The sequence below is a fragment of the Acanthisitta chloris genome, unplaced genomic scaffold (assembly GCF_000695815.1).
Source record: "Acanthisitta chloris isolate BGI_N310 unplaced genomic scaffold, ASM69581v1 scaffold1963, whole genome shotgun sequence".
NCBI classification, from domain to species: Eukaryota; Metazoa; Chordata; class Aves; order Passeriformes; family Acanthisittidae; genus Acanthisitta; species Acanthisitta chloris.
Genome location: NW_008665216.1, coordinates 67,564 through 77,578, shown reverse-complemented (window position 1 = coordinate 77,578; position 10,015 = coordinate 67,564). Strand labels below are relative to the sequence as shown.

General features: G+C 41.6%; 1 protein-coding gene across 1 annotated transcript in view; it reads left to right on the top strand.

The window, feature by feature from the left end:
* CD58 (CD58 molecule) overlaps positions 1-7,928 on the top strand; it is a gene marked incomplete at its 5' end in the record, with an annotated part of 20,657 nt that extends 12,729 nt beyond the window's left edge. The window contains 4 exons of the mRNA XM_009071627.1: positions 1,845-1,913; positions 2,093-2,164; positions 2,373-2,441; positions 7,870-7,928. Coding sequence (XP_009069875.1) covers positions 1,845-1,913; positions 2,093-2,164; positions 2,373-2,441; positions 7,870-7,928 — 269 coding nt within the window. The remainder of the gene's footprint in view (positions 1-1,844; positions 1,914-2,092; positions 2,165-2,372; positions 2,442-7,869) is intronic.
* Between the last annotated feature and the right edge of the window lie 2,087 nt (positions 7,929-10,015).

Genomic DNA, 10,015 nt, shown 5'->3' with positions numbered 1-10,015 from the left:
CAGGGTTCCAGTGCTCAAATTCCTTAAACTAGATGTGGCGGGAGGAACAGACTACAATAGAGCAATTTAGGAACACTGCCTGGACAGGGAAGCATGATGTCAGGAAAGCCTGGGCTCAGGGAGGTTTGAAACCACTGTGGGATGGACAGGACAATAAGAGCATCCTCTGCTGCTAGGTTGTTTGTAAAAGAATAAACAAGGAAAATGTGGGGCTGTTATTGAACAGGGGATTGATTTAGTGGTCACTAATGCTGATAAGTATAGGCTAGATGAGCAGACAGTGAGGTGGACTGAAAACTGGCCAGATGGCTGAGATCAGAGGGATGTGATCACTGCTATGAAGTCTAGTTAGAGGCCAAATATGTAGTGGTGTACCATAGTACTGGGTCCAGTGGTTAGAGGCCAAATATGTAGTGGTGTACTTCAGTACTGGGTCCAGTCCTCTTTAACATCTTCATTAATGATGAAGGTCAGTCAGGCTCACTTTCATCCCTGGGAGAATCATGGGGCAAGTCTTCGTGCAACATGTTTCTGGTCACAGAAGAAAGTTGGTGATTGGGGAATAAGTGTAAATCACAGTTGTCCAAGTTGTCAGCCTTTTTTGGATGAAATTACTAGATCTGCAGATGAGGGGAAAATAATGGGTGTCATATACCTTGACTTTAGCAAGGCTTTTTATGCAGTGTCCCCAGCATTGTTGGGAGTCCTAAGATGGGATGTCCTAGTCTGGATAGGAGTCTGTCTACGTGGGTAGAAAAATTGCCAGTTTGTCAAGTCTTGTGGTTAGCCACTCCACTGTGTTTAACAGTGGTTAATGGGCTGTACTCCACATGGATGCCAGTGGTAAGTGGAGTACCACATAGGTCTGTATTTTTTTGTGACCTGGACAAGGAAGCGAAAACAATGTCACTGAGTTTGTAGATGACAACAAAATGTGGAGTGCAGACAATCAGTAAAGGAGCAGGGCAGATGCCTGCATGAACCTCATGAAATTCTGCAGTGACCATGCAGGGTCCTGCACCTGGGTGGACCAACACCCTGCAGTCATGCAGGCTGGGGACTATCTGACAAGGGAGCAGCTCTTCAGAAATGTACCTGGGAGTCCTCTTGGACAGTACACTATGAGTCAACAGTGCTCTCTGGCAGCAAAGAAGGCTGAGAGCATCCTAGGCTGTTTTAAGGAGTACTTAAGCCAGTGGATTGAAGAAAGTAGTTTTTTTCCCATTACTTGGCACTTGTTAGATGACATATGGAGTATTGCATTTAGTTTATGGCCCAACCAGTGCTGGAAGAGTGCTGATAAATTTGAGCATGTTTAGCAGAGTGTCACCAATGTGGCTGGGCAGGAGGACAACTCCTCTGAGGAGAGGCTGAAGAAATTTGGCTTGTTCAACCCCAGAGAAGAACAGACTTTCAGGGTACCTAACAGCAGCTGCCAATACCTATTGGCTGAGCCGATGTTTACTGAGGTGTATTAGCAGGGTATCAAGGTGATGGTCCTAAATTAAAGCAGATGAGATTCTGTGTGGATATGAGGAAAAGATTTCTGCCTCTAAGTATAACTATCACTAAGACAGTCAGCAGAGTCATCATGGAGTTTCGACCCTTGGAGGTTTTTAAGACCAAAATGGAGAAAGTCTTGAGAAACCTGTCTAGAACTGAATGTTGAACTGTCATTGATAATGATGTTGGGTTACACACCCTCCTGAAGTGAACCTTAGTGATTCTGTTTGTCTTAGGAATTGTAGCTGACTACTCATCTCTAAGCAATGACTGATACCACTGTGAAGTTAAGCAGTGAGATATTCCTGAGAACTGTAGCTCTACTGTGATCTCTTTTTCAGAATCTTCTGCCATGCAGAACAGCACCCTGACATCCAACTGTGCAGTTGACCACGATGTAACTGAGGGAGGTGAGTGCCTGTTCTGAGCTGGGGGTCTGTCCTTGGGGAAAGGTGTGGGCCTTTTGGCATCAGATATGGATGTTGGCAACATGTTGAGTTCTAACTAGCTACTCAGACTTTAGCTATGAAGCCGCACCTTGAAGCTGAGCAAGGCAGGGGACTGTAGTTGTCTTCTGATCTCTCTTCAGACACCTTTGAGAAGGAGAACAGCAGCTTGCAAGAAACCAAGCATGCAGATGACAGTGGCATAAATGAAGGAGGTAAGTGCCTGTACTGTGGAGCAGTCTTTGTTAATTGTGACTTTTGTGTAATGCTTCTTGATATGAAGTTATGGATGGCACCACAGCTGCTGAGTGCCTCCAAACAAATGGCCCAGACCTCAGTCAGATTATCCTTGATCCATCTGGGCCAGAGATGTAGTGTGTTGTGAGGTCTGGGGTTGTCTGAGTATTGCCTTTGTCCTTGCAGAAGTGACCCAGGATGCAAAAGGTGGAAATGGGGAGTATGTGAACAACTATTCCAGCCGCAGTAGAGAAGGTATGTGAGGGTGAAGCTCCTTGTGTCTTGGGAGAGTGGCACAGAGTTCAAGAGTAGCAATGCTGGGCTTGTCTCTGAACCCTTTGTACTGAAGTAGAAAACAAGAGTGGAGGGAAGTGGTATATGTGTGGTGAGCATGTGCTTGTGTGAGGTGTGCTAGGGTATCAGATGTTTGTGATGGAAATGTTCAGAAGACTGGCCAATGTAGCCACTTAAGAATCACAGAATGGTTTGGGTTGGAAGAGACCTTAAAGATCATCTAGTTTCAGCCTTGCTGCCATGGGCAGGGAACCTTCCACTAAATGGGTTATTCAGAGCCCCATCTAACATGGCCTTGAACACCTCTTGGGATGGGACATCCCACAGCCTCTCTGGGCAACCTGTTCCAGTGCCTCTCCACCCTTATGGGCAAGAATTTCTTCCTAATATTTAATCTAAACCTACTCTGTTTCAGCTTAAGGCCATTCCCCCTTGTCCTATCACTCTGTGCCTGTGTGAAAAGTCCTCCAGCATTCTTATAGGCTATCTTTAGGTACTGGAAGGCTTCTACAAGGTCTCCCCAGAGCCTTCTCTTCTCCAGGCTGAACAGTCCCAACTTTTTCTTAGCCTGTCTTCATGGGAGAAGTGCTCCAGCCCTTTGATCATTTTTGTGGCCCTCCTTTGGACTCATTCCAACAGGTCAACATGTTTCTTGTGTAGGGAGCCCCAGAGCTGGACACAGCTGCACAGAGTTTGAAACTGTTACTAACATGCATTAATAACACACCTCTTGCTCTTGTTTGCACTTTGGCTTTATTCCATGTCTAAACAAGTGATGAAGGGTTATAGTAGCTGAGTTGTCAGTAAGGCAGTGACAAAGCTGGTATCAAAGTTCAGCAGTGGTTCTTATTATAATCTTAATCTGTCTAAACTTTGCAGACACACCAGCAATGAGGAAGTTTTATTACATATTTATGTGCAGTTTTACTTAGAATCAGGGGTTGGTCTTCTGAAAAAAATCTTACACAACTCCAGTGATATTATTTCTAAGCAGATCATACACTTCAACTATATCCTTTGGCAATTGAGAAATTAATGATTATTGGTGGCAGGTGATTTTTCGTGCTACCATTGAATTTTCTAGTTTGGGGAAGGTACTTCTATGTTCACCACCTAGCTGTCACAAGGACTGACGACTTTGAGATATAGCACCATGCTATGTCTTCAACTATTCTGTCTGGAAACTTCCTGTTTCACAGATAGGAACTTTGGATTTTCTACAACTAGGTGTTTAGCATGATTTTCTGCAATGCTACCAGGTGCTTTGTAAGCTAAACTTAGAGTAGTAATTGCTCTCTTAGTCATATGGTTTAGTTTTAGGTAGTCCCAAGAGAAGCAGGGAGTTGGACTCGATGATCCTTATGGGTGCTTTCCAACTGGAGGTTGGTTTTGTTTCTAGATTTATTAACTGAGACACCAGAAACTTCTTGCTTTGAATTTTTTTTATCTGACTTCAATATTTTAAAATAAAATGCAAAAAACTTTTTGAAAATGGGTACTATAAGCCACTGTGTATCAAAGCATTTTTGTTTGGTAAGCAGTGAGGTTTGCAGATTGACTGTAAACAATTTTCCTTTCCTGATAAGGAAAAATGTTGTTTTGTCTGTCATATAGTCCTTATTTAACTATGAACATCATATACTGGTTTCTGCTTTCCGTGTTGTCCATCAGCAATCCCCAAACGTTTTTGATTGTGCACCACATCAGTAAAATACTTTGAACATACACCCCCAATTTATGTATATTTATAAATTCTATATGATTACTACTGTACTCAAGTGTTATATACATTATATATGTTATAAAACATGCACAAAAATAAAAATCAGCAAATGATAAGGATGAAGTAAACAGTACTTTTCTTTTTTAAATTTTGTTAATGGTGCAAAACTTTTTTTTGCTGCACCACAGTGGGTAACCTTGTGCACGCACCCTTTGGAGATTGCTGATGCAGATAAGCTGTTTAAAGATTCTCAAAATGCACAGCAATGTGGAAGTGGCACATTACTGCTGCAGAGTTTTTTGTTCCTCCAGCTTTGATACTTCTGTTGAATGATCAGCCAAGCAATCACATTCTGATATTTACTGAAAACAACGCTGAAAATATGGGGAAAAATATCTCCCAATGTGAGGAAACATGGATGAGTGGAAGGGTGAGAGGGAGTTAGGACTGAGTCTAAGAAACCTGACTCTGTTCTGCAGACAAAACTGCTGATGAAACTGTTATGAAACAAGGAAACAGACTTGAGACAGGGCTGTATAGCTGCAGAGGAAGCTGTGGTGTCTAATAACTGAGTCAGACCCTGTGAGTTACCATGGAGTAATACTGAAGACCAAATGAAGTCAGCATATCGTTCCTGGCCTACATGACATGGTGCTTTGCATGGGCTACATATTTGGCTCAGCTGTGCTCCTACATCACACTTAAAGGTTTAGCATCTGAAATAGTTCTGTTGTTACATCATGCCAAGACATCAGATGTAGCTGTGCTTGCTTTGGTGCTGTTTGCAAGCCGTGTGAGAACAGAACATTTTGCGTGTTCTGTGAGGAATGTGAAACCTGATGCTTATCACCACAGCTATAAAATGAGAGAACCCTATTTTATATTCAGACCCTCTCACTGCATAGACACAAGGAAGTAGCACAGCCACACGTGCCCTGGCTGGCTTCTCAGTCATATTCTTTAGTCTTGCCACCAAGCTGGCAATAGTCAGCTGTAGGTAAAGTAGTAAATTTGCTTGGGTTTTAAACATGCAAATCATAAAAATACTTCAGACCTATCCAGGAACCTTGTGAGAACCAGACTAGGAGCATCTTTCTTTTTCTGATTGTCTACAGTCATGAGTACCATATGTCACCATATGCTGCTCTCCTAGACCTTCTCCTGACAACTTATCCTAGGCTGGAGTGATGCTGAGCTAGAGACTAGTGAAAGGGATGGTGGTGTTATCAAAATAGGAGCAAAAATTGAAGGACATAGTTAGTGCCTTGGCACATCCAGGTGGTTCCCCTTATACAGTTGTGGTGTGTGCACCAAGATAGACACACTGATGTAGGTGAGCTTGTGTGTGCTTTATTGGAAATCAGCCTAGTTAGAGGTTGATGCATGTTGTGTGCAGTGAGTTAGGTTGGGCACTTAGTCTTGAACTTGTTGAATTCTAACTTTCTGCACTGTAACTTCTCTTTGCCTTCAGCTTCCTTGATTGTCAGATAAGACCTATATTTGAAATCCTCAAAAGAGAAAACTCCAAAAACGCCTAGCATAACTGTGTGGGAAAAAAAGCAGCAGCATCACATGCATGTGTGATGCACAGCTGATACTGAGATTATAGGCATATAACCTTTACATACAAGTGATGTCTTAATTGCCTGGTTATGTGATCCAAAGTCATGGAGTCAGAACAGCTTCACAGGTAGCCAGGTGCTTAGCAAGTGGCTGGCAATAATAAATGTTTTGAACCTGCTTCAGTTGCAGAGGAATGTGTCTAATCATAAACAGATAATCTGGATAAAACATCTAGTAGCTATCAGGGTCACGTAGCTGCTCTAATTGGATTGCTGTAAATCATGTGACAGTTTCTTAATTCATCTTCACACTTTATTAGTATTTAAAACTTGCAGTATTTTCATATAAGCAGTTCAATTTCTAGAAGACAAGGCATAGTAATTTACCTGTGTGCTTTTCTTACTCTTTTGTTTCAGATCTTAAATCATAAGGAAATAATTGCTTTGTGGACTAAACAAAGACGGAAGAGAAGTGGTAGAATTCAGTGGTGAAGGAGCTGCTACGTTTTCCCTGGAAGATCTTCCATGAGAAATGAAGTCATCAGAGCTTCATAAACAAGCACTTTGAAGAGCAGCTGAGCTGTTTCTGGTGCCTAATTTTCTTTTCTCAGGAGGGACAGCCTCCTTCACACAGTGTTAGTGTGTGAAGATAAATAGGCCAAATCATGGCCAAAGTCTTTTGGATTGTTTTGTGTTTTAACAAACAGTCCTCCACTAACATAAAATATAAGAGCTAAGGCCTTTTTTATAATTGATGTTTAGATATTGACAAAGTCATATTCATTTGCTTGAATGTAGATAAATCAAAAACTGATAAGCTTTTTATGCAATTTTGGACCAGTATCTTTTTACAGTCAGAAGACAGTTCATCCTTCAGCAGATCCAGATGAAAGGAAGTTTGCATCTTCTAGTCCTGGTTCTCCAACCATAACTCAATGCTCCAGACAAAGCTGTCTCCTGTAACTGGCAGAAAACTGGCAAGCTGATAATCTCCATTACTTTATGATAAAGCTACAATTCAGTTTGTTGATGCATTTTCTGATGCTGAATTATATTGTTTAGGGTTTAGGGGTTACAGCACAGTGGCAGGTTGGACTTGATGATCTTAGAGTTTTCCTCCAACATTGATGATTCTATGATTGGAACAAAGCTGTGGTTTTTAGCAGTGGGGTCTTTTTACCAAAACTTTTTATATTTATTTTTACTTTTAAGGTTCTTTTTTATATCTTGTCTTCTGATTCACATTATTCTTAGAGAATGTAAACCTACTCATTTCTAAAGAATATGTTTTTAGGGTGCTTGCACTGGAACGAAAACTTGAAAACTGAGGTCATATGTATAATGAAGCTCAAAACTAATCAAAGAGAAAATGTATTAATGTTTTCAGAACATCAAGCTATGGACTGTTTCTCATTACTTCTGCATGCTGGTTGTTCATGAAAGCTGAAAATCATTTCAGTTGATTTTGAACTTGGTATGTGTAAAGAATCATGAAGGTTTGACAATGATAACCAGAGATCAGGAGCTTCATCTTTCCTCTTGTTTCAACTTAAGCCCATTATCTCTCATTCCCCCACCAGGAACTACCATGAATTTGTCTCATCTTGATGATCAGCTTGATGATCAGTAGGTATGGGAAGGCTGCTGTTAGGTACTCTCCCAAAGCCTACTCTTCTCCAGGCTTCAACAAGTACAGTGCCTTCAGTTTCTCCTTCCTTGCAGTACAAGTGTGCTGACAATCTTGGTAGCCCTTCACTGAACATGCTGCAATTGAACTGATCTCTGTTTTCTTGACAGAGTCAAAAACTGGGTGTAGTATTCTAAATGCAATCTAATGTGTGCTGAGTAGAGGGGGATAATCACTACCCTCAATCTACTAAACTTCTCTTAATACACACCAGGTTGCTGTTGGCTGCTTTTGCTGCCAGGAGACACTGCTGGGTCCTGTTCTACTTGCTGCTTATTGATGTGCCTCTGCTTCTTCTCAGTAGAACTGCTCCCCTGCCAGCCATCCCCTGGTTTGTATCATTGCAAGTAGTTCCTCTTTCCCAGAGCTTCACATTTGCCCTTTCTTAATTTTAAGCTGTCTTGGCCTCTCTTGCAGCCCAGTCTGCTAGTATATTGACTGTTTGTCCACAACTTGGTGTCAATCTGCGAACTTGAATTAAAGATTATGTGGTCTAATCCCCCTGCCATGGGCAAGGACATCATTCACTAGTTTGCTCAAAGCCCCATCCAGCCTGAACACTCCCAGTGATGGGGCATCGACAACTGCTTAGCCAAGCTGATCTTCTGATTTGTTTGCCTGTTTTCCTAACCATCAGCATGGCCTACGCTTACGCTTGGGAAAAGTCGTCCTTAGAGGCCTGATGGTTCCCTCGAGCTCCTTTCCTCTTTGGAACTGTCTCCCATGAGATCCTGCCTATTGTCTTCCTGAATAAGTGGAAATCTCCAAAAGCCTGATGTTTACCTTCCACACTTTTCTCAGTATCTGCAGCTGTTTCCTGGTCACTATAACCAGGGCAGACATTTGGGACCACATCTCCATCCAGTCCTCCTCTGTCAGCGAGCAGCAGATAATGACACGCATCAGCCTTTGATGGCACATCCAATAGGCTGTAGAAGAAGCTGTCCCTGACACTGTCCAGAAATCTTCCTGACTGCTTGAATTGTTGTGTTGCCATTCTGGCAGATGTCTGAAGTTCCCCCTTATGTGCAAGAGTCTGTGTGTCAGAGACTTCCTCAAGATTTTTAGAGAAGCCCTTAGCCTATGGGGAACTTGAGATCTTTCCTTATTGCTGCACATACCATGTAGGAATTTACTTCCACTCACACAACTACTTCTGTTATTTGCAGCTGCACTGCAGGAAGTGTTCAAGAGGATCTTTTGGTAGGGCTACACACCTTACCTCTACTGCTGCCTGTAAATACGTGCTCATAATTTATTAAAAAAATACTTAAAATGTAAAAGCCTTTGTCATATCTTTTTGTAATATATATATGCACTTTATATTTAACCTTCAATGTCACTAACTGATGCCCAAAATAATCTCTAACCTGAAGTGATGTATTTTATGTTTTATGTATTTATTTTTTTTAAGTCACTGTTTCTGAGCCAAGTGTCCTTCTCTATTGCACCATCAATGAATTTATCAGGATAATGCTGTCTGTCTCCTAGTAATTATTTAACACGTCTCCACACAAAGATAGCCTTTGTCATGTGTATTGTGCTAAACCTGTAGCTTGTTTTCCTGCTTGGACAAAGGATTGTGTTTTATTATTAATGTGAGAAGTGATGGTCAAAAAAATGATTGTCTAGAAGAACTGGCTGAAATTGCTCCCAGAATCTATACTAGTTCATCTGACAGTCTCCATTCATCCCGTGCCATTTAATACTAACCAGCACACAAAAGTTTCACATAGAGTGTGGTTTTGAAAATTCCTTGAGACCTGGTACCATTGGCATTGTTTCCAAAGCAAAAAGCAATGGTCTTCAAAAATAGTAAAGCAGTTGTGGTTAATTACTCACTGTTGCCAGAAGTCTTCAGCATAGTTTATGGAATTTTGAAGTTTTATCACAAGTAGAAAAACTCACTTATATGGCACACTGCCATAAGGTCAAGACCTACAGGCTCTAGAGTCTCTCACTCGCTGTTCTCACCCATTCACTTTGCACATTGTCTGCTGTGCATGAGAAGCCTCTTTGCAGCTTTCAAAGCAAGTGTAGCCTTTTTTATGACTATTGGTATTATTGTTTGGTTTTTGTGGTGGGTAGATTTTGGGGTCTTTTTCTTACAGGGAGGTGAAGTCAAACATTTGGAAGAATAAATTGACCTGATTTCCTGCCGGTTTTGGTGGCAGGATATGCAGTGCCATTCCCTGTGTCCCTCTCTACAAATGTCTCCTGCACAATAACTAGAGAAGAATAAACATGTTTTTTCCTGTGAAAAACTCCTGTCCAATCTTCTCTTGCAGTGAATGCAAAACCAGGCAGTTTTCAATAGCAGAGAGTAGAAGCTCACTCAAGGTGCAGTTCTTCCTGGTGTGTGTACAAATTGAATCCAGCAATTGCTGCCTGTATTCCAAGAAGTGAACCTGCCCTCTGACATCCCTGAGTCCCAGCACAAGCTGATGATGAGACCTGATTTTTACTGATAAGGGAAACTCAGAGTAAGTAGAGGCTGCTGCTAAGTACTTGTGCTCACAAGACACATCCTGATTGATTCCTTGGTCCTGATCTCTTTTCTTAT